The 27,557-nt window shown below is 41.7% G+C and overlaps 1 protein-coding gene across 4 annotated transcripts; it reads left to right on the top strand.

The window, feature by feature from the left end:
• The first annotated feature begins 751 nt into the window (after positions 1-751).
• On the top strand, positions 752-22,675 carry BUB3 (BUB3 mitotic checkpoint protein). 4 transcript variants are annotated; one of them, XM_014867233.3, is made up of 8 exons: positions 752-979; positions 1,402-1,596; positions 2,165-2,234; positions 4,219-4,370; positions 6,892-7,050; positions 8,819-8,996; positions 9,261-9,477; positions 11,691-12,036. In XM_014867233.3, exons 2-8 carry the CDS (start codon positions 1,402-1,404, stop codon positions 11,698-11,700), a joined length of 981 nt encoding a protein of 326 aa, XP_014722719.1. In that variant the 5' UTR covers positions 752-979; the 3' UTR covers positions 11,701-12,036. The 4 variants fall into 4 exon arrangements, with proteins under 4 accessions (XP_014722719.1, XP_014722718.1, XP_070337563.1 ...); XM_014867232.3 differs by having other exon boundaries at positions 759-979; positions 10,462-12,036; XM_070481462.1 differs by lacking the exon at positions 11,691-12,036 and adding an exon at positions 22,392-22,675 and having other exon boundaries at positions 840-979.
• The last annotated feature ends 4,882 nt before the right edge of the window (positions 22,676-27,557 follow it).

Below are 27,557 nucleotides of genomic sequence, written 5' to 3'. Positions count from 1 at the left end.
GTGGGGGCATGGTGGGGGAGAAGTTTGTAACTGTCATTTTGGTATCCTACTTAAAAATATGTCTAAAAGAAGCTTTTGAGCTTTAATACATCGTAATTATTTGTTTTCCAGTCTGTCCACTTTTCCGGACAGGGAGTTCCTCCAGAGCAGGGAGTGGTCTGATTAATGCATCTTCCCAGAGTCTCTCTCCAGGCCTGGCAGAAAGCACTCAATAAATGTTTTCGAAAAGATAGAATGGAGAGATAAAGCATAGTATAAATAAGGATGAGTTTCTGTGCGATCAAGAGATTTTAAGACAATGGGAAATATGAGCCCCTGGTTCCTCGGTGGAAACTCTAGGAAAATAAGAAAAAACCAGAGCAAAATAATACAATTGGTTAGAGCAGATATTTCCTCTCCACTTCAATTTTTGGTTAACTTCATAGGCATTTGCACTTCCAGTGAAAGGGAGAATAATTTAGCTCCATAGATGTATTGATCAAAATGGGGTTGTTGTGTCCGAGAGACTAACTGAGATGAGGAGGGGCCACGGGTCCAACTGGAAAGAGCATCTCTCCCGCCTGCTATCCAGAGAACAGGCAGGGCTTCGACCCCAGGGAGACTTCATCTTCCAGCGTGCCGCACAAGCCTGGGGAGGGCGTGAGCGCAGCCTTGGCGCGATGCTCCTTGGGGGTTGTAGTTTTCACTCGTCCAGCAGGAGCGCGGGCGCCTCCGCCTGGTGGTGAAACGAGACCACGTGATCGGAAAACCCGCGGTTTGCCTTTGAGCCGGAACAGGATGACTGCGTTGACCGACGCCGGGCCTCCGAGCGGACCAATCGGCTGCCTAGGGGGAGACGTTGGCTTTTGAAATCAGCCAATGGCAGGCATACGCTGGAGCTTCCTCTCCGCCTTCTTCGCCCAGGCTGCGAGTGCTTGAAGGGAAGCAAGGAGGTGGCGGCGGCGAGCGGCGGCAAAGTTGCTTCTGAGGGGAGTCCAAGGTAGCGGGGAGAGGCATCGGGGCGCAGAGGAGCACTCTTCGGGGATCCCCGGGCCCAGAGCTGGCGGAGCCGCCTGCAGGGAACCCGCCTCGCTCCCATCGCTTTTCTTTTATTATCGGAGTATAGGGGCGGCAGGCCCCGGGGAGGGCCGAGTGCAGGAGCCCGCGGCCGGGAGGGATGCGGCGGGCCGGGCTGGGGGCTGGGGTTTGGGGTGCGGCGGCGCCGGCCCGGCCGGTTGGGGCGCTTAGGAGGGGCGGGGGTTGGGGCAGAGTCCCGACGGGGCTGGCGCGCAGCCTGTGCGCAGGCGCAGAGGCCTAGTCGCCGACGTGCTCTGGGTCCCTCTGGGATGGGGCCCCCAGCTGGTCGGCCGTCAGCCAGCCCAGCCCCCGGCCCCTTGGGGACTCTGGGCGCTTGTTCCGTAGATGACCGGTTCTAACGAGTTCAAGCTGAACCAGCCCCCCGAGGACGGCATCTCCTCGGTGAAGTTCAGCCCCAACACCTCCCAGTTCCTGCTGGTCTCCTCCTGGGACACGTCGGTGCGCCTCTACGATGTGCCGGCCAACTCCATGCGGCTCAAGTACCAGCACACCGGCGCCGTCCTGGACTGCGCGTTCTACGTAGGTGTCCTCTTTCCGCCGCCGCCCTCGTTGGTGTTACGGTCTCCTCTGAATAGTGTCCCTTTTCGAGTATTGGGTAGAGGCTTCTGTCGGTGGAGTTGTTTGGACAGCTCTTTGGCGTTTCCTGAACGCTTGCCTTGAGCCAGGTACCGTTTTTTTTAGCTCTGGGGACATGCAGACGTCGGAAACTCGGTCTCCCCTTTCAAGTGGAGTCTAGTGGAGTAATCTTGCAGAGTTTCAGGACATAGGACAGTTGTATTTGAAATTTGTAACAAGACAGTAAAATTTGGCTGTCTCATTAAAGGGAAGACTTTTTTCTTTTTCCACTAGGAAGTAGGAATGCCTCTTTACTCTCAGGCTATGTGGTGAATAGTGCTTCCTTAATTTACTGACATAGTAGTTTTTCTGACCACTTGCTTTATTTTTTCTGCTGTTTTTGTTTACAGTGAGTGCTTGAGCCCAGTGTACATCTTGAGTGTAAACTGGACAGTTGGCTGCAGAAACAGGAATTCTGAAACACTTTGTAAAGCTCTGTAAGTTTTAAATAACTTGAAACTTTATTTTGTAGGATCCAACGCATGCCTGGAGTGGGGGATTAGACCATCAACTGAAAATGCATGATTTGAACACTGATCAAGGTAATATGGCCAGGTTTTTTTTTTTTTTTTTTTTTACCAGTTTATTGTTTTCTCAGCTAGCATATGAGAGTATAAATGTTTATTTAGATAGAGTAGTTCCTGAGTTGCTTAGTTCCTAAGTTGCTTGGATACAAATAGAAGTGGTTTGAATTTAAGATTTTTTTGTTTAAATGATAACCGTTAAGTTACTGATCACAAAATATTATGCATGTGTTTTTTCAGTAAAGCCCATAATGATCTCCATCCCAGGGGTTTACATGAAGTGACACTTCAGTATTTGACCTTCACCTTGTCCTCAGAAGAGGACTGGTTCTTGTAGTGGTCCACTTTTCATTAGGACTTTTGAGGACAGTGCTGATGTTTGAGTTCTCTTTTCAGAAGCTACTGAAGTTTAGACTACAGCAAGATAGATTTTTAAGAATCTAGCATTATAAAATAACCAATCGTGTCCATGTGCTGTATTAGTCCTGCTTGTATAATTATTTAGGATAGAATATGCTTCACTTGGCGTTTGTTGAATGAATAACAAGATGACACATTTTCTTTTAGTTCATTTCTTAGAAGGTCTAGGTGTGAAATGACTTACTCAAGTTTTTACGGTGACTTTGGAGCAGAGCAGAGATTGGAATGGAATCTAAATGCACAGAGCTCTCTAGCAGAGCTGTTTTTGGTGTGTGCGTACATTAGACATAGAAGTACTTGAAGCAGATGGCAAGGCACAGAGAGATGACTAGATGAAGAGGAGTTGGACAGTGAGAGGGAGGGCACAATATTTTGTCAAAAAAAATAAGCACCCAATTACAAAGTGACTTTGGCCTGTAGCTTAGAACTGCAGGTGTTTGCTATTGTTGGCTGGCAGCTGACGCTACACAGTAAGTTAGTTTGCAGGTTTAGGTCCTATTTGTTTGAAAACTTAGGAGAAAAAAAACACTGAAAAGCAAACTTAAGATCTTGGAGACCGAAATGAAGGGAGTTAGCTGTTTACTCTCTGAAGGTCATTGCCTAACCTCATGAGATGCTTTTCTTTCTTATTTAAGTGACATGTTTTTAAACATGTAGTCTTTCTGTTTGAAAATTAGGACCACATATTGTTCTTTGCTGTCTCATTAGCATGTGGCATATGTTCTGACACATGGAAGACATTTAGTAGATGTTAGTTGAATGAAGGAATGAGCGTAAAAAGTTGAAATTGAGAGGAAAGAAATTGTGTATGTATTGGAAATTTGACCCATGATGAAAACCAAGTGGAGTAATCATAAGACTCCTTGCCTTCCTGTTGCCGGCTCTCAGATAATCCTGTTACCACTTAAATAAGTTTCTTATAAGCATTGGCTTAATGTGATAAGTTTTATCCAGATGCAGAAGACCAGAGTTCTCCGTTCATTTGTTCCTTCCACAGGTATTTCTTGAGCACCTACCCTGTGTCATATCCTGCACTAGATACAGTCAGAACTGCACTCATGCGTGGACGCATTCTGAGAAATGCGTTGTTAGGCAATTTTATCTGTTGTGGGAGCATCATAGAGTGTACTTACACAAACACAGGTGGTATAGCCTACTACATGCCTAGGCTGTATGGTGTTAATCTTAGGGGACCACCGTCCTATATGAGATCTGTCATTGACTGAAATGTCATTGTGTGATGCATGACTATGCAGAGTTAAACAAACTTTCTAATTTTAAGGAATCTAGAGTGTAGTGAAGAAAATAACAGATTTTAATGCTACCATTTTAATGTAATCTGGAATTCAAGTCAGCGTTTGATATGTACCATGCCAGCGCATCAAATTATGCACTGTAAGGTGAACAGAGGAATGGATGACTCTTTGTAGTCATGGAGAAATTTTTCTGTATGCAGACTTTTCTGTGGAGTTGGTAGAAATGGATTCGTTACAGTTGAATGGATGTTTCCTTCTCTTGTTCACTTGAGCAATCCTTGTTTAGCAGAGGTAGTAAACCTACGTGGGTTTTTTTTTTCCTTTAGAAAATCTTGTTGGAACCCATGACGCCCCTATCCGATGTGTTGAATACTGTCCAGAAGTGAATGTGATGGTTACTGGGAGTTGGGATCAGACAGTCAAATTATGGGATCCCAGAACTCCTTGTAATGCTGGGACCTTCTCTCAGCCCGAAAAGGTAGGCCCTTTATATTCATAATAGGATTTGTCGTCCTTGGGGCGATTTGACTTGGTACATGTTTGATGAATATGGTAATAAATATAGAAGTGAAGAGTTGACCAGTCTGTTTTACACACCCAGCTACATAGAAATATTTTGATGAAAGGAAAATTAATTTTGGTATGTTGATCCACTTTTTTCTGTCAGTTGTCATATTTGTACTGGAGAGCACTAGCTTAAATAAACTCACTTCTGTGAATGGCTAATGCTTTCAGTCCCAAGACTGAAAAGCGACTCACTGCATTTTCAGAGAAGTCATTTAGCAAAGACTGTTGGATTGCCTTAAATTGGGTTTGATGTGCCCAAACCAGAAAGTAGGATGGAGCATCATTCATTTTCACTTACGACCTGAGGTTTCGTTTGAGTTTACTGTTAAGAGGGTGAAATGGGTTATCATTTCAAGTTTAGTGAGAACGGTGTCCTATATTCCCTGGCTTTTACCATTTATTTATTTATTTATTTTTAATATTGACGGATGTAGTTTGAAGGCTCTAGTGAACAAAGCTTCTTAGAACGGAAGCCGTATTATTTTAACCTTTTGATCTTTACAATGAAAGTGTAATTGAGCATTCTTGCTGTATCCTTATCAGACTTTATCAGGTGGTAGTTAATTTTGAAGATTGATTGTTTTAGCAGTTTAAAGGTACCCTTCACTTGAGTCTGTTTCCTCAGTGTAAATATACTATTCAGTTCCTGTTAGCCGTCATTATATACTGTAGTGCACCCAAAGAGCCATTATTTTTGTCACATCACAGTCGAATCTACTCCTGGCAAGACCTTTGTTCAGAATAAAATAATTGCATTGTTTCTAGTTTTGATTTATGGTCGTATGTAACATGTTAAGAGCCGTGATAAATTGCTGACAGAATATCATATAATGGACAGCCACACTGAATCAAGCTGCTTATTGGTTCAGCAAGGTTCATTATGTCACTTTTTTTAGTACTTTCTTTGATAAATGTATATACCTAGTCAGTAGCATGACAGTGGTTTCACTTGATTTATGATCATTGGAGATAGAAAGCACTATTAGAAGCTTGTGTGTCACCTGTATAGTAAAGATTTAAGATAAAATTCCCAACCTGATTGTACTATTATAAATCTATTTCTATCTGGATTCTGTGTTTTCTAAGTTTGGTGTTTCATGTCTTAGGTTAGTTTCTGTTTTTCTGCAGGCATTTTGTTTTCTGAATAAATTACAGTAAATCTTGTATTTTTCTTACGCCTATGTTAAATCTGTTTTGAATCTTTTTAGTTCCTTATTTTTCCCTTGGTCAAATTCTTTGTTGAATTTTAAGGCCAGGTGGTAGAGACTGTTGGGTCATTACATTGTTAAACCTAACTTAGGTTTTTTGGCTGGTGGTATATAGTTAACATGATAGTGATTACTAACCATATGGTTTAATTACTGAATGTTAAAGAGATATCTTACCAGGTCCTGGGGCCTTTTCATTTTTTGTAGCAATTCTTCGGGTTTTAAAATATTAGATTAAGTTAGAGTTGCTTATTAATTGAAAGTAGTAATCAGAGCAACTGTGTATCTGAAGTCTAGGTTAAAAAAAGAAATGATTTAACATGATCAGGAAAATACATTTTGCCATCATTTTTGTGAATGGCTTTCTCTGTTTGGTCCCCAAATAACATATTTGAAAATAAACGACTTTAAATGCTTGCTTGCAGCAAGTTCTGTGATTTATTATAAAGGGATTTTTTATGGAAGTTGTTTTAATATTGAAGAAAAGGCATTAAGAGGGAAAAAATAGATGCTTTTAGGGGAAAAAACACTTTTTAAATTTTCCCTAAGGATGAACTCTGTCTTGAGTGTTTAGTGTGACATCAAGGCACAAGAATTTGTTTTGTCATATGCCAGACCACTATCCTTGTCTTTTAATTTTGAGTTTGTATGCCATCAAAACCAACTAAGTAGCTAATTAGTGATGGCTCCTTCACTCTTCCTGGAAAAGCCTATTTATTTATTCAGTGTGGCAGCTGGGAAAGTCAAGATTTTTGGAGTTACAAAATGAAATTTTCCAAAAGGTGATTGTAGAAAAGTAACTTTGAATATGATTGTTTTATGAAAAGCCACGAGCCCATTGAAAGGTATCTTGAATTGTTTTATGGCTTTGTTGTCTCCTTTTTGAGTATTTTTTACACCTTTATATTGTCACTAAATAAGAAGACTGGAAAAATTGTTTAATTATTTAATTTGTTTTAGTAACAAAGAAAATTAAGTCTTTGAGTGTTTTTTGCAGAAGTAATTGAATGTACATTACATGATACTTGGTTAAGTGTTACTTTGGTTTATTCTTTTTTGTAAATTACTTGGTTTGTGTAACTATAATATTTAAAGTTTGGTACTTGTATTTGGGAACCTGATCAGCTAAATTTTTGTGGTTTTATGTTTAGTGGACTTTATTTTGGGGCAGAATGCCATTTTCAGGCAATAGATGATTTTTGGAAGTTTTACTCCTTCTTGAAGGTGTACACCCTCTCTGTGTCTGGAGACCGGCTGATCGTGGGCACTGCGGGCCGCAGAGTGTTGGTGTGGGACCTACGGAACATGGGCTACGTGCAGCAGCGCCGGGAGTCCAGCCTCAAGTACCAGACCCGCTGCATACGGGCATTTCCGAACAAGCAGGTACTGACCCCCCACCCCTTTGGAATTTGAAAGCATGGTCTTATATAATCATGATTTTGGTCACTGCCTTTTAAAGCTTTGCTTTTTTTCCTCTCTCTTTTTGAGTAGTGATTTAGAATTTGCTGTTAGGTTTATTTTTGACAGCCTTTTGTTAAAAGGTAGTGTGTTAATAACCCAGTTTTAGAGAAGACCCGGATGTTCAGAGTGGTCAAGTCATCTGCCAGTTTGAATAGAGGTCTTCTGATTCCTTGTTGATCCCGGTCCAGGAGGCTTGGCAGGTGTCCACTGATCCAAGAGCTTTTCAGATGTTTCAGTTTAGTAACCAGTGAATTAAAATTTAAATCTGGATATTTAGGATTATGGAATTTGCTGTTCTCTTTTTTTTGCCTCTTTGTAACCCTAATACTAATAGAGTTCTTTCCCCAACCTGACAGCAGAACTTGGCTTTTTCTTTTTTTAAAGAACGCCACTGAAGTTAGAGAGGCAACGCCCCTCCTGTCAGGACTAACTCGCGGTGTACGGGCCGGTCACCCTTCCATCAACATTGTTAAAGGCCGTTACCCTGTTTATTAGTGAGCTGCTCCCCCCAAATCCTGAAAGTTCGAAGGGGAGTTGGTGGCGTGGTTAGCTGCTACAGGAATTTTGCAAGAGGAAAAGTCATTAAAAACAGCAGATATCTTTGGAATCTCGTGGCTGTCCTTCAGTCAGACTGTGGAGCTTGAAGCAATTCTGTCAGTTCTTCTGGCCCTTTATCTCAGAAGGCTAGCACCTCAAAAGGTGGTCACAGTTCTTTTTCTCAGGAAATTATAAATTTCCACTGAAGAGAAGGAATTGCAGTTATGTGAAACTTCAGAGATTTAAATACATGATTAAAATTTCCTTGCATTTATAAATATTATTTTTATGTCTTATATCTAAAATCTTCTGTCACTATTTCCAGTTCACAATGGAAGTTTAAAAGTAAGGTTTTCTTGGTTTTTTATTTTTCTTTGTAAGAAATATAAAGTAGTTGTATACTTATGTATTTGTAAGAAATACATAAGTAGTTTTTCAGGAATCTTTTTTATACCTTGAAGAATTTAAAAAATTAAATAAAATATAGATTTCATATTTCTGTTATCCCGTACTTTCTTTGACATAGTGTCATTTCAAAGAAAAGTGAGAAGAGGTTTGAAATTGTAAACCACTTTTGAACCTTGCTGAAAATCTGTTGTTTGTGTGTAAACTCAACTTGCTGTAGTTAAGTGCAAGAGGCGGAGAGACTGAGCGGGAGAGCTGGCTTTCCAGTTGGTTTAGATTATGGATAGCCCCAGTGAAGGAGACACACTGGTTCTTAGAGTTGTTGGAGATGCAGAGGTATAGAGCAAAGAAAAATACATTCCAGCTGATGGAACAAATCTGAGTCTCCTTCTGGGCAGGACAATAAGTAAATAATACTGAAACACTTTAAAATGCTCGTTTAGGTTTGACAAAATAACTGGACATTTTTGATTGCAGTGTGCAAGGCACTGGTACAGTGAAGAAAGCAAGTGATGACAGCCTTTTTTTTTTTTTTTAAATCACACAGGTATTAGTGTTTTTAAGCTTTTGGAATGATCATAGCTGTGTTAGTACAGCTCAAACCCTTAGTTAAATAGTGCCTGGCTCTGCATCTTTTCTTTTCTGAAATAATTATCTTTCTTTAGTGTGGATTGAATTTCAGAATTAGTGCCTTGCTTTTGGAAGCTAGAGTCACCATTTTTGTCCTTCTCTGGTTCCCTCGTGGCAGGGTTATGTATTAAGCTCTATTGAAGGCCGAGTGGCAGTTGAGTACCTGGACCCAAGCCCCGAGGTGCAAAAGAAGAAGTACGCCTTCAAGTGTCACAGACTAAAAGAAAACAATATTGAGCAGATTTACCCGGTCAATGCCATTTCCTTCCACAACATCCACAATACATTTGCCACAGGTAAAGTATGGCATGCTAACCTGTATTTAATTACTAAGACAACATTATTTTTGCTCTTAATTGAACACTAGATGTTTATGCTTAGGCAAAATTTTTTAAAAACTTGTGCTTGCTTTTTATGGTATTTAGGGGAAAAAAATCTGGTACAGTGCTCCTTGGGCAAAGTGTAACTTCTATATGACCTTAAAGATTAACTGTTAAGATAATGGTTATTTATGTATGTGCTTTTAAGAACCATTTTAAGTCTTTTGAAATGACTTGCAGGTGGTTCTGATGGATTCGTAAATATTTGGGATCCATTTAACAAAAAGCGACTGTGTCAGTTCCATCGGTACCCCACCAGCATCGCATCACTTGCCTTCAGTAATGATGGGACTACACTTGCAATAGCATCATCATATATGTATGAAATGGATGATACAGAACATCCAGAAGATGGTATCTTCATTCGCCAAGTGACAGATGCAGAAACAAAACCCAAGTGAGTATGCTTCACCTGTGTTTGAGCCTTTTCTTGCATTCAACCCAGGATTTATTAATTTTCTAAATTCATGAATAGCGTTGTTGATGCCTGCCTGATATTACAGCTGACTGTAGGGTTGGAATTGATTTTATCTTGTTCTCCCAAGCTTTCAATATCCGTAGGTTGATAGACGTCTGATGGATAAAATTGTGCCTAGTTGTTTTGTAGAGAAGAATGTCAAACTCTCATTCTTCTTGAATAGGCACTATTATTTGAATCTCTGGAGTTATTACTAGCTCATTGCTTCAAAATTAAGTTGAGGAATTCAAGAATAATTTATTTTAGCAAATTCTATTTAAGATATTTAAGAATTTGAACTGCCAAAAATCTTTCCTCTCCACAGAGGTTGTTTCTTTAATATTTACACAAAGCGAATGACCTTCGGGTCTTATTGGAAACGCAGAGTAATATGGCCTTGCCTGGAATAGCAAATTTCCTTAGTTTTGAAATTTTCATAGATGTCTTTGGCTCTTGGTTGTAACTTGACAGAGAGGAACCATTTCATTTTTTGGTACCACAGGGCAAAGCTCTGTCCTTAATTACTTGCGCGAGGCTCAAGGGGCAGCTGACGTCCAGGCACTTGTTAAAGCGTTAAATACCCACGCCAAGTGTCTTTGTCCCGTTCCTTGTCCTTCTCTACCCAGGCGCTTGAAGGAATTCCTCAGTAAATATTTACAGAGTAACTGACTGTTTTCAGATTCCTGTCCTGTCCTGAATTAAAATGCTATAGTGCCCTTGCTAAATTGGGGGAGTCCCTGAGAGGGCAGAGTATTAAATATTGAATAGCATGTATGCCTTTACCGGTTTGACTTTAGAAAAGACTTAGTATGTGAAGCCTGTTGGATAAAGGGCTGTGTTTGCATTTAATCTCTCACTTTTGTGTCTCCTGTCCTGGCCGGCCATTTTGATCTCATGCTGTTCTTTTTTCTTTTGAACTTGTAGGTCACCATGTACTTGACAAGATTTCATTTACTTAAGTGCCATGTTGATGATAATAAAACAATTCGTACTCCCCAATGGTGGATTTATTACTATTAACAAAGAAACCAGGGAAAAATATTAATTTAAATAATATAAGAACCTGAAAATAATGGAAAAGAGGTTTTTGTTGATTTTTTTTTTTAAAACGAACACTTTCTTAAGTGCATGAGATGGTTTGATGGTTTGCTGCATTAAAGGTACTTGGGCAAACAAAAGTGGAGGGCAGTGACTGCACTTCTGAGAGTCAGTTTTGACCTTGATGATTTTTGTTTCCACTGTAGAAATAAATGTTGTAAATAAATGTAGGTAATAAAAATCCCTTTGCCTTCTTTCTGGACCTTAAACGGTAGAGGAAAAGGCTCTTGAGCCATTTGTTTCTTTTGCTGGTTATAGTTGCTAATTCTAAAGCTGCTTCAGACTGCCTCATGAGGAGGTTAATCTACAATTAAACAATATTTCCTCTCGGCCGTCCATTATTTTCTGAAGCAGATGGTTCATCATTTCCTGGGCTGTTAAACAAAGCGAGGTTAAGGTTAGACTCTTGGGAATCAGCTAGTTTTCAATCTTATTAGGGTGCAGAAGGAAAACTAATAAGAAAACCTCCTAACATCATTTTGTGACTGTAAACAATTATTTATTAGCAAACAATTGATCCCAGAAGGGCAAATTGTTTGAGTTAGTAATGAGCTGAGAAAAGACAGAGCATATCTGTGTATTTGGAAAAATAATTGTAACGTAATTGCAGTACATTTAGACAGGCATCTATTTGGACCTGTTTCTATCTCTAAATGAATTTTTGGAAACATTAATGAGGTTTACATATTTCTCTGACATTTATATAGTTCTCATGTCCATTTCAGTTGCCCAGCCGCTGGTGATTAAGGTTAAAAAGAAAAAAATTACAGTGAGAATGAGATTCATTTCAATGTAATGCCCTGAAGCAGAACACGAACTTAGCTTGGCCTATTCTGGGTGGTTCCAAATAGTATTTTTGTTGTCAAACTTTGTGTTTTTTGTTTATATTTTTGCAAATGTATGTTTCTGAATGGGACTTGGACCTTTACTGAAATTTATTTTATCTGTGGTGTATTTAAGAAAAATTCTTTAATACAGAGAAGGGTCTTATTTTTAAGGTGAAAACTGAGTGTAAGTCTGAACCCGTCTTTTGAAATGTATTTTCTTCATTGCAGGTCCACCTAATCATCTCGTCAAAGTGGTTTCTCTGTGGAAAGCTTTGTTTTGCTTCCTACAAATACGTGCTTATCCCCTCAGGGGTGTGTTATAGTCATTGTGGACATGTTATTTAGTCTGTGGATTTCTCTGTTTTCTGTCTTAAAAATCCTTGTCTCTGTGCCCTTTCGTGCTGACTCTGTGTAGGATGGCGAGTCTTGTGTCCTTGTGCAGTAGTGTGAAGAATTGTTTTCTCCTCCAGCAAGCCCAGTTGCTGTTTATGAGCAGCTTGAGCTCTTTTTGTAAAATAATCTCAGCTTGTTATTTCCGTGCTGTCTAATAAATCAGAGATTCAGAACCCTTAAATGTTGCATGTTTTTAAATGTCAGTAATTAATGTAATTTACTTCATAAAAAGGCTTCTGTAAAGCAACAGTCCCTTCATCCAGGGCTTGGTGGGGATGATGTTTTACCCTTAGGTCCACACTGCCTCGTTCCATTACGTCTATTCTGCTGTACGCTGGGGATTCAGCCCTGGATAAAGTGATCTGTTGGAGTTCTGCCATTTCCCTCGTGCCCTCTTGCTGGATCAGCAGGGCCCTTGAGCCAGCTGTGCCGCCTCTCAGGATGGGCACAGCCTGAGCGGCAGCTGACGGGCGCCCTTTGGCACGGCTCTCTCCGGGTAGTGCTAGTGCAGGCGGGCTCGTGCGGCTCCCCCTCCCTGTGCTGATGCAGTCATCGGGCGCGCACAGAGCCAAATGACAGGCCCGCCTGTCCTTATCCATCAAATGCTAAATCACAGTGAAGCCCTTGGGATGGTAAATAATGTAATAGCCAGAGACTAACTGATGGTATTGGTTCTTTAGTGTGATTATGTGCTTTTTAAAGTCATAACCACTTGGTTGAGGACAGAACATAAATTTAAAACATTGTTTAACTGAAAGAGAATTAATATGGTGTCGTAAAAGGTGACTAAATTAAAGAAATGTTGGGGACCTGTTTTTTAGGTCGTGGTGTAGGAGAGCTCTTTTTGTAATTCCGTCTGGATGTCCTCTTGTCGCTTGAAACCAAATGTGTCTCACCCTGACCCTGTCTCCCTGCCTCCCCTAGGACCTCTTAACCGGCTCCCGTCACGATGTGCCTGTTATGGTTGTGGCCGCCTTCCCCAGATGACCAGGGCCTTGGCGTTCTCACTGGTTTCCCTTAGCCAAATGCTCTTCTCTATTGTTAAGTGTCTGTTCTGTTTATCTTTTGTTTCTACTGCTACTGTCCCACCGCCTTAAAGGGGCCCCTCCGCCCATCCGGGGGAATGTGGCAGCCTCCAGTCTTGGCCCTAAATCCTCCACCTTCTGGAGCAGTGACTTTCAAACCTTTAAGCTGTAACCCAAATAAGAAATACGTTTGAATCGCAGTCCAGAACACAGGTCAATACAGTATGTGTAACAGAGAAAAGTTTTATAAAACATTACTTGCCCTTTGTACTGTTTGCTTGCTTGCTTGTTTTTTTTAAAAGTTTTTTTTAAGAAATGCTGGTTATGGCCCCTTGAACTGATTTTATAACAAGTGCCTTGCCGCCTCTAACTTAAAAAAAACTGCTGTCTACACACAAGACTAAAAACTCTTACTTTTTTTATCCTGCCATGCCTGGGATCCCCCAGAGCTCCCCCTTGCTCGTGGTAGCCCTTCAGTCACTTTGTAAGAAGGTGAGCGTCTTCCAAGGCCTGCAGATCCCTAGGAAGGGACCGGCTGATCGGCCAGGTGCTCTCAGAAGAATGGGGGTTGGGCTGCCCTCCGCTGGGAATTCCGACACTTGGATAGGAATGTTCTGGTGGCAGCAATATCTGGTTCTGAGTTCTACTGTGTAGAAACTTAAAGGTGTATTAGCAGGTCCTCCTTTGTTCCGGGCAGGCGGGGATATCCAGCCCTGTTAGAAGGACCAAGGCCAGACTGCCCAGTTTGTGTTGGCATTCAAGCACTTCGTTGTTTTGCCTTCTGTATCTGTTCAACTTGAGGTTTTGTACAGTGTTGTGCTTTGCACATCTTCCGTTAAAAAAGGATTCTGGTCAAATAAGACTAGGCCTATCTGCTTGGTGGGAGGAGACTCCATGCACGTTAGCATCTAAGAGCTTGGAGAACTCAAGCAGTACAAGAAATGCCTGTGACTTCGTTTAACCCAGTTTTCCCCAAATTTCTTTGACCCTGAGCCTCTGCTCTCTGTAATCGCCTCCCCCACCAACTCCTCCCCCCCTGGAGTTTACTGGGATTCTGTTAATCAGAGTGCCAGGCTATTTGCTTCACTTATACTCAGATGCCCATGTTGGTTCCCAATTTTCACAGTCTGTTCAGGCTTTTTGTTTTTCCAAATTGCTCGTACAGTTTTAATTTGAATCCTTTTGCAAGGTCCAAGGTCTTATTCAAGATCCTGTTTTCCATGAGGGCCTCTGTCCTTGCTCCAGCTCACAAATGAGTGTGCCCTTTCTCAAAAGTTGGATGAAGCATCTCCTGCTTATGTACTTGTGGCAGTTACTGCCTGGCATTTTAGCATTTTCATGTGTGCACGTCTTGATCCTCTCCTAGATTCTTTCAAGACCAGGGACCACGTCTTTATGTATACTCTGGCGCATGAACATTGGGCCACTTTGGTATTGTTGAGTGATAGAGATGGTCCCTTTTTCAAAATAATTTTCAATATAATTTTGGAATAGAGCCACTCGGTGTCCAGTGCACTGGACATGTGACCGTTAGCTTGGTTAATTTATTCAGTAAGCACTTAGTAACTATTAGAGGAGGAGTATGTTCATTGTAGAAAAATGTAGGTGACAACATGCAGAAAGTGAGTTACACTGTCATATAATTATATCCTATAATAGGAGATAACATTTTGGTGTCTATCCATCCTTCAGAATTTTCTGCACATTCTTTCTGAATTTTGTTAACCACCTTATGTGAAAATGCCTGGGTGAACAAATTTGAAGATTTTGTTTGAGATGGTGTGACATGCAGTACGGGCCAGGTGGCTTCATGACATTTACTTTGGGAGGGGCATCCTAAGTGTTCTTTGAAGTAATGGGTGGCTGGTCACCCCCTGGAGCATCTGACGCCTGGAAGCAGGAGATCCTGTGACGGTGGCAAGAGGAGTGAGGCCTTGGGCAAGTCCAGCCTTTGAACTTGGCTTTGAATCCTGACTTCGGTGCTGAATTCGTTGCGTCACTGGCCAAGTTAACTTCTCAGCTGCAGTTTCCTCATCTGTAAAATGAAGATAACACCTAACTCATGGAATTATAAATGAGTATATACATTGGTTATTAGGGTGCACCTGACACAGTCAGTAGACAGCAAATCCCTGTTCTCTTTGCATGAAAAATATTTAATCCGTTGCTCACTTATTAGTCAGCTGATTTCAGGTTTTTTCTTTTTAATAAATTAATGTAGATCTCAGATATCTATGGGATTTCTAGTTCTTAAATTTGCCGGTATGTTTATCTTTTTAAAAACATTTCTGGGGCTGGCCCCATGGCCGAGTGGTTAAGTTCTCGCCCTCCGCTTCAGCGGCTTCAGCAGCCAGGGGTTTCGCTGGTTCGAATTCTGGGCAAGGACATGGCACTGCTCATCAAGCCATGCTGAGGCATTATCCCACATGCCACAACTAGACGGACCCACAACTAAAAATACACAACTATGTACTGGGGGGCTTTGGGGAGAAAAGGGAAAAATAAAATAAAAAAAACCCCCAAAAAACAAGAAAAAAATTTCTGAACCATTTCAAACATTCAGAAAAACTCAGAGAATCACCCAGAAACCCACCATCTAGATTTTAAAACGTTATTTTGGCATATTAAACTCTTTGTTTTAAAATAAAACTTTGCACGTACTTGAAACCTCAATTGTACCCCTCTCTCACCCCATTGCCATTTTCCATTCTCACTACACTTTGTACCTATGTATGCCTTTATATTCAGGTAATATCCATATATATGTTTTTTAAAGTTTGCATAAATGGTGTGCTGTTTCTATCCTGGCATGAACCCACCCCTGTTCAACGTCAGGTGTGGTTAATAAGATGTAGAAGGAAAGGGACAAAGCTACTAAGAGGATCGCTTCCTAGTTGTAGGGAGACAACTAAGCAGCCCCAAGGTTGTGCAGTGGAGTGGCTGAGCTGAGCGCCCCTCTCTCTGGAAGTATGAGCTCAGCCACCATTACAGAAGGCATGGCAGTTCTCTGACTGGTTGTCTCTCTCAGGGGTGAAAACGGCATCATGTAACACTTCTTTCCCCTAGGAAAATACGTGAGCGAGCTGAGTACACAATAGATTAGGTGTATTAAAAATAAAACATCCGTGTTGTCATCCAAGAAGTAAACCGTAGCTCTCCTTTCATGGTTCTTCTCTCCTTTGGCTTCCCCACCTAAGTCTTTGAAATGTCTGTGGGTAGCCCATCTTTCACTAGGGAAAGCACTGGTTTAAACTCTTGGGACTGGTTACAGCAGTTTCCTTTAAAAATGGCACCTGGCTACGTTGCTTTGGAACTAGCTCTAAGAGAAATGAAAGCTGCCGAGCCTGGTGGCCACAAATACCAACTGGACCGTTGAGTACAAAAGGCACTTTTCCCTTGATCAGTGGTGTGTTGCAACGATGCTTTCATTTTCTAAGGATACCCACAGAACTTGTCCTGGGATTGTCATGGGGTATTGGCTTCTTAGTTGGAAAGTATTTTGTGTCCTGATGCAAAGAAATCTGAAGGTAAAAACTAGGCTCTACGGTGACTTATAGAGAATGGGAATTGGGGCAACAGGACATGAGTTACCCTGCCCGTTTAATGTAACTCATGATTTGGCAACCAGCTTTTAGAACTATTTTAAATGAAAAGCTTTTGGTTTTATTTTGTTTTGCTTGAATACACTGCTGGTGGTACGACTTTCCAAATCACCTGGCTTGAATAGAGAAATGGAAAAAGAGATGCTTTGCTTTACTGGGCTTTAATGCAGTAGACTGTCAGACTGAGGTAATTGAAGGTTCATTTCCAATGGTTTATTTCGTTAACCAAATTCCGAAGAAATATTCTTTGAGCCCTGACCATCCTAGCCAACTTTGTGTAGTTAACGCAAACCTGAAGAAGCCATACAAATTATACCCACTGGTCTCAGAAGCACCTGAGTTTGCTTTTCCAATGTTGTAACGAAGTACCTTTCATCCCCTTTATAGGACTCTGTTATAGGCTATTGCAGTAATTTAGAACCTATGTACCTAGACTCCTGACCTTGTTATAACATCACTTTATAATTCTCAAAATACTTGGCTCTTGAAGATTTTCTTAGCACCAGCCATGTATTCTTAAAGAGCCCAGGCAATTTGTCTTCGGTTATATTACACATCTTCTCAGCCAGTAAGACCTAACATTCTTATTGAATCGCCTCACAAAAATCCTTCAATTCTTTCATTATTTCACAACTTAACATCGCAGTCAGTGATTAGCATTCTCCATTTAAAGAAATATCCTTGCTTGGATCAGTGGCAATGTCCACCTTCATCAAGCTTTGGATATAGAAGCAGCCCTCTTGCTGGGTTCACTGTTAGTTCATCAAGATTGCTGGTGACATTAAGGAGAAGCCCAGCTGTCCCCATGTGACCGACTTAAAGGTGGTCATGGAAGTGGCGGACAAGTATGTTAACAGTCAGGCTCTCAACACGTCACCCTTTGTTGCCGTTCATCAGGTGAACAGCGACCTCAGTTACCAGCAGAAATCTAGAATGGGCACTCTTCACTGAGAGCTTGATGCTTGGTTGTGGCTTGGCTTTCCACTTACTGTGCTTATGTTAATAGAACTTGTATTGTTAAATGTTGGACTTGTATTGTTAAATGTTGCACCTCTGCCTTGCAGCCATTTCAAAATGGCCTGTGCTCGTGCTGCCCATCATTATCCAAGGTTTTGTTTTTGACTCAAGTCTATAGCTCTTGAAGAGTAAGAGAAATCTTATTTATTTGGACTCCACTGACAGAGAATTTGTGATAAATTGTCTTGACTTAGGAGAAAAAGCAAATGAGAGCAGAGGGAATATGTTTAACTCTTGATGGGGAAGTTCTTAATGGATATTAACACATGGTTGATAATTGTAGTAATATTTGATCTGTACGTTGGACAGAGCTTCTGCCTGGAAATACTTGAGTAGCTGTCTGCATTACTGTGGTTGGGCACACTTAATATTTCTGAAGAAACGCTTTTTGGCTGAAAACAGTGAAACAGTTTGATTTGCCCAAGACCTCTAAGCTAGTGATTGGGGACAAACAGTGGAAACGTGCAGAGAAACTAGCCTCTTAGGATTAATTGGGAAACAGTAGGACTAACCTGAAATTTAAATCGGGTTATCAAGGCAAAATTTTGATTTGGCCACCACTCAAAATTTCAGAAAGCATTTTCTTATCATTATTGATCCAAAATGAATGGAATCCAGAAGAGAGGATTATTCCTGTTCCTCTTGCCAACATTCCTGATCAATTTCGTCTTTTTATTCTAAACTGGTTTCTCCCTGATTATAACTTCTTAGTGGAGCAGATGAGAAGGAAAAGTAAGATTAGGGAAAGTTATTATTTTTTTGAGGAAGACTGGCCCTGAGCTGTCATCTGTGCCCATCTTCCTCTATTTTATATGTGGGACGCCTACCACAGCATGGCTTAATAAGCAGTGTGTAGGTCCGCGCACCTGGGTTCTAAAGTGGTGAACCCCAGGCTGCTGAAGTGGAGCACATGAACTTAACTGCTATGGCACTGGGCTGGCCCCTAGGGAAAGTTGTTTTTAATACTTGTTGCCTTGAGCATCTAATTTTAGATTTGAAATTAAAGGGACAAAAATGCCTGTAAAAAGTTCTGCTCTTTTGGTAACTCAGGAGAAGACCCTGGCAAGAGAGGGAAGTGGACATGTTGGAAGGGGTGACAGCTGTGTCAGAGTCTAAGCCTATAATATTTGTGGGTGGATTTGTCATTACCTTTAGGAGAAGAGGGTTCATCTTTGCGTTTATTAGCCCTCCACAAATACAGATAAAGGTTGGGAATTGGAAACTGAAGAAATCAGTTTGAAACAAGCCTCCTCTGACCTATATTGGAACTTGCTGAATGAGGGATATACCAATTCCTTGGACATCCCAAGAACTGAGATCTCAAAAGCTTCTTGATGCCTGGCCTCTTATTGAGTGTTGAGCACCTCATCGAAAACATGGAGTCATGGCCGTTCTTCTAATGGAATCATCCATCACTGCCCATTGCTTGCTGGGAAAAATATCAGGAGTCTCTCATGATAGCCTCGTAACCGTCAGAGATCAGAGGCCCGTGCTCCAGGCTGAATGGTCTGATGGCACGTCATTCAAGATCTTCCCTTCGTCGCTGCTAACAGCTAATCACAGATCTGTAATTCAGGGCATGCAGTCTTTCCTTTCTTTTTTTCCTCTGTTCCTCTCTCACTTCTTCCCCTCTCTCTCTCTTCTTTCCTTTAATCAATAGGCAGACAATAAAAGGCATTTGTGCAAAAGCTGACTTAGGAAAATGTGGCCATTTGCTGGTGGAGTTTTGAAATAGATGCTTGAGACTCCATTGTGCCTTTTGGTCCAGGCGGTGGTGGGTGGCAATGGATAAATCAGCTCATTGCTGCCCACAAGACCAAGCATTGGATCTGATCTGGCACGTGTTATGAAATGATTGGGCCTTTTGAGGGCACAGTGAAATAGCACATTTTACTTGCAGTACATTAAAACACTGAAACACATGTGTTGTGGAGGGATTCTGCCAGGCGGTAACTTAGGAGATGCTCTCATCCCCGCTTCTGGGCCCAGCTCACGTTTAGAAAAACATGCCTCTGTAGTTTCGGAAGGCAAGTGTTTGGGGCACCACTGGATGTTAAAAAGTGCACATTAGTAAGGCGACTATTTAGGTGGTGTATAGACTTCCCAAGACTTGTAATTTTGAAGAGGAAGTGTTGGGAAGGTATTGTGAACTTACTTGTTGTTGAAACAAAATGTCCACCCTGAAATAAGACTCCTGGGGAGAATGTGGAGTAGCAGGAACAGCTTCGGGCTCGTCAGGAGGCCCGAGTCCCCCACTTGACTGGGTGCCCCGGGGTGCGTGGACCTAAGGCTCCAGCTTTTTCTGAAAGGCTCCCTGAGGCTCCTCTCCAGGCCGCTGTGGCCTGACCTGCTGGCCCTTTGCCTTTGAAACACAGAGGTTCTCAGCTTCTACAAGTCTGGACTTGTTATGTTTCTTAAGTATTTCAGTAGATGAAGGTTTGGAGTAAGAAAAACTGAAGTGTTCTACGTCGTCCTGCTGAGAGTTCTTAAATGACTTTGTCAGCCCTCCTAGAGGACGCTGGATCATTTTTTCCTTATATAGTGTTCCCTCTCACAACAAACCATGAGGGTGATATTATGAACCCCATTTCCTGTTTTACAGATGAGGAAACCAAAGCCGCAAGAGGTTAAGTGACATCCTCCAGGTCACACAGCTAGTACCCGTAGGACCAGGACTCATACCCAGCTTAACTCTGGAGCCTGAGCACTTCACCCACTATACCATTTTGTTTCTCTGTCTTATGGTTGATGATGACATGTATTATTGCCTTCCTGCCTTACCGCCTGCCTTTCTTCTTCCCTTCCTCCCTCCCTTTCTTCCTTCCTTCCTTTAATGTTTATCGACCCATCCCAGCTCCAGACTCTGTGCTAGGTAATGAGTTCATTCAGGGCAGGGACTGTCTTGATTTTCATTTTCCCTATAGTGCCTGGACCAGAGTAGGTGCTTAATAAATATATGCATCCTACATGAATGACTGCCTGGAAGAGTGGATGTACTTCATGATACAAGAGTTTGCTTGAGGCCGAGTGGTTAAGTTTGCGCACTCCGCTTTAGTGGCCCCGGGTTTTGCCGGTTCAGATCCTAGGCACAGACATGGCACTGCTCATCAGGCCATGCTGAGATGGTGTCCCACACACACAACCAGAAGGACCTACAACTAGAATATACAACTATGTACTGGGGGACTTTGGAGAGAAGAAGAGGAAGAAGAAAAAAAGAAGATTGGCAACAGATGTTAGCTCAGGTGCCAACCTTTAAAAAATAAAAAAAGAATTTGCTTGAGGGGCCAGCCCGGTGGTGCAGTGGTTAAGTTCATGTGCTCCACTTCAGTGGCCCTGCGGACCTACACACTGCTCGTCAAGCCATGCTGTGGCGGTGTCCCACATACAAAATACAGGAAGATTGGCACAAATGTTAGCTCAGCAACAATCTTCCTCAAGCAAAAAGAGGAAGATTGGCAACAGATGTTAGTTCAGGGCCAATCTTCCTCACTGAAAAAAATAGAAAAGGAAAAAAGAAAAGAAAAAGAGTTTGCTTGACCTAAGAGTTTCCAATTTCCTCCATAGGGCATGAGTTCTTTAAACCCTGGATATAAAACTTGATAAGAGTGTTTCTTACTGTGTTTGAGAATATAATGATGGAAGCCACAGGTATGAGAATATTTGAGTTGATCCATTGATAAGTCACACCCCAGTTTACCCCCCAACAAGTTCCTCAATTTATCTTCGGCTATACTCTTCCCCCCTCCCTGCTTCTCTCTCTCTGTCTTTCTCTCTCTCTCACACATACACACCCCCTTCTTTCTAAGTCTTAGCCTTCAAGGCCTGCTCCCAGCTTCTGTACGACGCCTTCCTTGATTCCCCACGTGATGCCAATCTCACTTCTCTCCGTATTCCCAAAGCATGTTTTTTTTGTACTCCAGTTACAGCACTTATCAAAGTCCAATTTATTTCTATTTCAGAATAAATTTTGTGCATGAGTGGTCTCTAGTGCTCGTTTATTAGCCTCTAGAGGTCAGGAACCCCCTGGTTCACAGCTCTTTAGCACCAAGCATAGTGCTTTATAGGAGGTAGGATGCAGCAAATATGGAATTAGGTTGAAATTTGTCAAGAGATAGTTCCAAAGTGCCAATCATCCTTGGACTGGGTTCTGTGAGGGCCTTTCGAAGTAACATAGTGCAGTGCCTAACCTCAAGGGGTTTGAAAAATGGAAGATGATATCTTCAGAATGACTGAGGGAAATGAATGCCACCACTTAGCAATGGCCAGAGAAGACTGGATATTGATTTCATAAACTATTTCTTGCCAGATTGTAACATGACCTGGATATATTCTTTAGGTTTTCATCCCACATTTAAAGCCATACAAAATTTTTTCTTTTGGGTCATTTCCATTCACTTTATTTTTAAACACCTGGTTGTGACACATTTCTTGGGAGCTCATGTTTGAAGACCTTGAGTTACCTTCTGACCATATTTCAGTCATGGCTTTAATCACGTCCTCAGCCGTTTGAATTATTTAGCATCTTTTTGAGATTACATTTTTTATTCCTAATTATATGACAAAGATATATTCCATGAAATATTTATCATGTAATTATGATTAAAATGTAGTCTCCCCAAAGATGTGAATAATAACTTTAAGTATTCTATATTTAATTGAGGGTGTCTAGTGGACTGTGCTGGGTTGCCTTGGTTAAGCTGAGAACTACATTTCCCAGCATCCCCTTGCCTGTGTGGTTCCAGGTTAGAGTTGGCCCAAAGAGGAATATACACAGACTGGGACGGCCATTACTCTCCGAGGTTTGTTGGCTGTCAGGTGTGGTGATGGATGGCAGCAGAAGTACCTAATGGGTTTCTGCTTGTCTTTGCTCTGTTCTGATCTGCATCCAGCATTTCCTCCCTACTCTTGGCCCTGATGCCCTGGTGCCCAGCTGGAGCCTAAGGCCCACCACGAGATGCATGGCCACAGACCCCAGGATGGCAGGTACTCAGAAGCCTCTCCCCAGCTTCCCTTGGCAGTCCTGTTGGTGGCTGGAGATGCCTGCCCTCTCAGATGGACTGCTTGGTGACTGACTGCTGATCCTCCAGCACCCCTTCCAGACCTTCACGCCCCTCCCCCAGCTCCTCCCATAACTGTGTACAGTTGGATTCCTGTAATAAAGCCCTATTCTGTGACCTCGTGGTATCTCTGCTCCCCTGACTGAACCTAGACTGACACAAGGAGCAGGAGAATTAGAAGCAAGTGTGAAATCTTTTTTCAAAAGGGCTTTCTTTTAAAGCCTTTTGCTTTTAAAGTTGTCATTAAGGGCCAGTGTTTAGAGATGGACGAAGGTGCTAAAACCTTTCTGACTTGCTTCTGTGGTCTCGGACACATAATGAGGTGTCTTTTTTATATGAAGATGACCCTTCTGACCTACTCCCATTTGTGAAGGTGAGTTTGTGCTGATCCAGACAAATTCAGATTTGTGAAAGCTCCTAAAGCAGAACTGACACTCACTACACGCTTATTTCTGTCCCTCATCCCTTCCTCCCTCTCTCCCTCGCATATGACCCTTATGCTTTTAGGATCAGTCATGGGGACTTTTTATTAGGGGTCCAGGTTTTAGCTAAACCAGGAATACAGCAAATCCATGCCTTTAACCTCGTTCAGATACATGCCTTAATGCCGCTAAGCTCACTGGCCACCAAAGTACACACTTTGTGGGTCACTTTTTGTTTTCCTAACATTTTCATCCATCCATCCATCCATCCATCTATCCATCTCTCCCTCCCTCCACCCATACACTCATCCACCCACACACCTATCTATCTATACATCCATCCATCTATCTATCTATCTGTCTGTCTGTCTGTCTGTCTATCTATCTATCCATCCATCCGTCCATCCTTACATACATTCACCCATCCATCCATCCACCCATCCATCCATCCATCCACCCACATCCTGATCCTAACATTTCTGAATGAGCTGTCTTGGACATATCATTGGGTTCAGGAGGGTGGGCTCTGGAGCAGACCTCTTGGATTTGAATGCAGGTGTTATAACTCACTATGGAATTTGGGGTAGTTATTTAACTTCTGAGCCTTGGTCTTTAAGTGGTATTAATAACAGTACCTATTTTATAGGGTAGTTCTAAGGTTTAGATGAGATAATGGGTGTAAAGTGATTAGCACAATATGTGTATATTACCAGTACACAATGTTAATTCCTGCTGTTGTTTATTTCCAGCTCTATTGAGATATGATTGACATATAACTATTGTTATTAGTCAAAGATGAAGCACCTGTAATCTTTGTCTTCAAGAAGTTTGTATTTCACTGGGCTGGGGCAGGCAGAGAAGCCAGCAAAGTGGCCTAAGGCTGAGAGGAAGGAGACATGAATTAGTGCCATTTAGAAATAAGCCCTCTTTTCTCAACCTTCAGAGATAGATGAATGAGCAAAGACATTAGAACAAGTTCCAGAGTTCCTGCAAGTCATTTCCAGTTTCCCTGATAATAGTTTCTTTCGAATTATCATACATTTTTGTCTTTCTTCCTTTTTATATAAAAGGTATTTTTCTCTTAAGCCTAGAAATATTGGTGGTATAGTGGATGAACATCATGTGGATGCATATAAAGTTTAAATATATTGCATAATTGTAATAATAATCATTGTTAGAAAGAAAAAAAGTCTCCCAAATTATCACCTCCCCAACATATCTTCTGCAGAGTTGCTCTTTCAGTCCTGGACCAAGTCCCTAACTTGGATGGTACCCAAAGCCACAGAACTCTATATACAACCCCCACCCCATATTTAAAGGGACTTGAGATGGATACTTGACCCAAGGGCATCTGATCTTTTGGTTGGACCTAGGATAGTTACCTTGGACTTTTGTTGTCCTGCTCAAGAAAGATGAGTTGGATCAACTAGAATTCACTCCTGGGGCACTAAAGAGACTGAGCCAATTGGTGGTGGGCTCTGCAGCTGCATGGAGGGTCCTACACATTTAGGGGTTTGGGGAGCCACTTCTGGTCTACTTGCAAGCAGGTAAGTAAGTTGAGGAGAAGGGAGCAGAGATGTACATTGAGGAGCAGGGACCATGGGGTCCCTGAGATGTGGAGATCTTGCTTCCACCCCAACATTTGGTCTAGGGATATTTTTTGCAGCAGCATCTAGGCTGTGCGTTCTATTGCATTTCTTGCATACTTTGTTGGGGTCTCTGGGATGCAGTTCTACAGGCTCATTTGTAGGCTGTTTTTCTGTTCTGCAGCGTAGTTAAAAAATCACTTGACTATTGATTGCCAGATATATGCTATTACATTTAAATATTGGGAGCTTTATTTTTGGAGGCACAAACCCTACCCAACTGTCTTGTGAGTCCATAAGGCGGTCCAGTCCTGTACCTTTAGCATGTAATGTGTGGGACAATCCAAACGGAACCAATCGAGTGCGTGCTATACATGTTCTCACTGGAAAAAGGTTTTGTCAGTAAGTGGGAAGCAACGAGTTCATGTGAGAACTGCAGCGTGGCTGATAGAAATCCTCCCTCTTCAGAGGAGCTCCCATTTTCTGAAGCGTGGGAGTAGCTTGGTGAGCAAAGCAGGGCTTGGACTTAAGTTTTACAAAAAAGACAATTGAAACAGTAGGAAAAAATCTTGAAACCTTATGACTTATGGAATGGAAAATTCCAAACCAGACAGCTTGGCGAGTGACTAGCTGTATGATCCTGGGCAACTTTCCTAGGTCCCAGGCTTCAACCACCTCTTCTGTAAAAGCATTTGTTAGGAGGATTAAATGAAAATGTATGTAAAGTGCCTAGCCCAGAGCCTGGCGTATAGTGAGAGCTCAGTTCATGCTAATTAGTTATATACTATATTAATATTATACATTATTGGCTATTACATATAATATATATAAATATTCCTTTTGAAGGTAGTCTTTGACCAACAAAGACAAAAATAAACACAAATTCCTATTATTTTTTCTGTTCCTTTTTCTTTTGGTCTATAGGAGTGTCATTCTGCAGACTTACAGGACTCATTAAATCTAATATTCTCTTCCTAGTCTAAAAGGACTTTGAATTTCAGGCAGTGCATTTTATAACTATATCCCCTAACCCCCACACTATTCCCCAGTCTCCTTTAAAACATAGGTTGAATTCTAAACTCTGAACTGCTAATGTGGGGACAGAAGCCCCCCCCCATCTCACCCCGCCTTCCCCCCCCCCCCCCCCCCCCCCCCCCCCCCCCCGCCTCCCACCCCGAGGATGCCTGCAGTGCTGTTTAGTGTGGTAAAGTGCCTCTGGCCACAATGAGATGCCACTGCATACTCATTAGGATGGCTATTATCAAAAAACCAGAAAATAACAAGTGTGGCAAGGATGTGGAGAAATTGGAACCCTTAGGCACTGTTAGTTGGAATGCTAGTAAAATGAGGCAGCCTCTATGGAAAACAGTATGTTGGTTCCTCAAAACGTTAAATATATCGAATTACCATACGATCCAGCAATCCAACTTCTGGGTATAGACCCAAAAGAATGGAAAGCAGAGGCCCGAAGAGGTATTTGTACACCTGTGTTCATAGAAGCATTAGTCACAATAGCTGAAAGGTGGAAGCAACCCAAGTGTCCATTGCAGATGAATAGATGAACAAAATGTGCTGTATCCCTACAGTGGGGTACCATTCGGTCTCAGGAAGGAAGGAGATTCTGACACGTGCTACAACAGGGATGAACTTTGAAGACATGATGCTAAGAGAACTAAGCCAGTCACAAAAGGACAACTACTGTACGATTCCATTGACATGAGGTACCCAGAGTAGTCGAATTCATAGAAACAGAGAGTAGAATGATGATTCGCCAGAGGCTGGGGCGAGGAGGAATTTGGGAGTTGTTTAAAGGGTACTGAGTTTCATTTTGGGAAGATGAAAAAGTTCTGGAGATGGTGGTGATGGATGCACAACTGTGGGAATGTACTTAATGCCTCTGAATTGTGCACTTAAAAATGGTTAAAAAAGTAAATTTTATGGATGATTTACCACAAACATACACACACACACACACACACAAGTCTTAGCGTAGTGCCCAGCACACAGTCTGAATAAACACTAGCTGTTGCATAAAAGAAGTCCCTCTGGGTGTGCACTAGACCGGAGGGAGTGTCTTTATGACTAGGGTTTGACTGATTTCACATTTTCCTGAATTCACCCAGTCGTGCCCCAGAGCAAGCAAAATATGGCTTCTGGAATACAGGAGGAAGAAAAGGACCTTTCTAATTTTTGCTGGATTTCTACTTGAAGTTTTCCTGAACCTGGTAGGAACATAACATCTCTCGCCTGGAATTGGGGTGCACCAGCTGCTCGTGGGAGAAAAGTGGGTGTCAATGCCCTTCCTGGTCCGTGCTGTGGCTCCCCAACTCAGTGCTGCTACTGTGTGTTCTGTCATTTCTTTCTTGTACGAACCCTGTCCAGTTGTAGTATCCAGTTATGTTTGCCTTGTGAAACAAATTGGGCAGCTTTCTCTATTGTTCTGGTCTTTGAAACAATTTAAAACAAGGTTTATATATGTTCTTGAAGGTTTGGTAAAAGCTGCGTAGAAACTCATCTGGACCTTGTAGGTTTTAAGTGTCCAATGGGGAGACTTGATTAGCAATTCAGTTTGATTTATTCAGGTTTTCTATTTCTTTTGGGTCAGTTTTGGTAATTTCTACATATGTGTTTTAAAACATTATTCATTTCGTGTAAGTTTTCAAATTTATCATTCATAGTATTCTCTTATGATTTAAAAAAAATCTTTACTATTTGCTTTATTATTCCTAATGTTGGTTATTTGTGGCTTTTATTGATCAGTATGGCTCTTTGGTTTTCTTTCTTGCTTCTTGGGTGGAATGCAAAACTCTCTAATTCTCAGTCTTTCTCATTTTAAAATAAATACATATAAAGCCTTACATGTACTTTTAAGTACATTCTTCTCTGTGTCTCACCAGATTTGATCTGAGTTATTTCATAGTTGTTTGGTTCCACATACTTTATAATTTCCACTGAGATTTCCTCTTTTACTCATGAATTATTGAGATGCG

Source organism: Equus asinus, chromosome 2 (assembly GCF_041296235.1).
Source record: "Equus asinus isolate D_3611 breed Donkey chromosome 2, EquAss-T2T_v2, whole genome shotgun sequence".
Classification (NCBI taxonomy): domain Eukaryota; kingdom Metazoa; phylum Chordata; class Mammalia; order Perissodactyla; family Equidae; genus Equus; species Equus asinus.
This window is presented reverse-complemented; position numbering and strand designations above follow the sequence as displayed.

Bases quoted from the DNA above. Each gene is read 5' to 3' on its own strand.
- BUB3 (XM_070481462.1), top strand. From the start codon at position 1,402: ATGACCGGTTCTAACGAGTTCAAGCTGAACCAGCCCCCCGAGGACGGC. The intron at 2,235-4,218 runs GTAATATGGCCA...TTTTTCCTTTAG, and splicing joins TGATTTGAACACTGATCAAG to AAAATCTTGTTGGAACCCAT. The intron at 9,478-22,391 runs GTGAGTATGCTT...ATCTGCATCCAG, and splicing joins GATGCAGAAACAAAACCCAA to CATTTCCTCCCTACTCTTGG.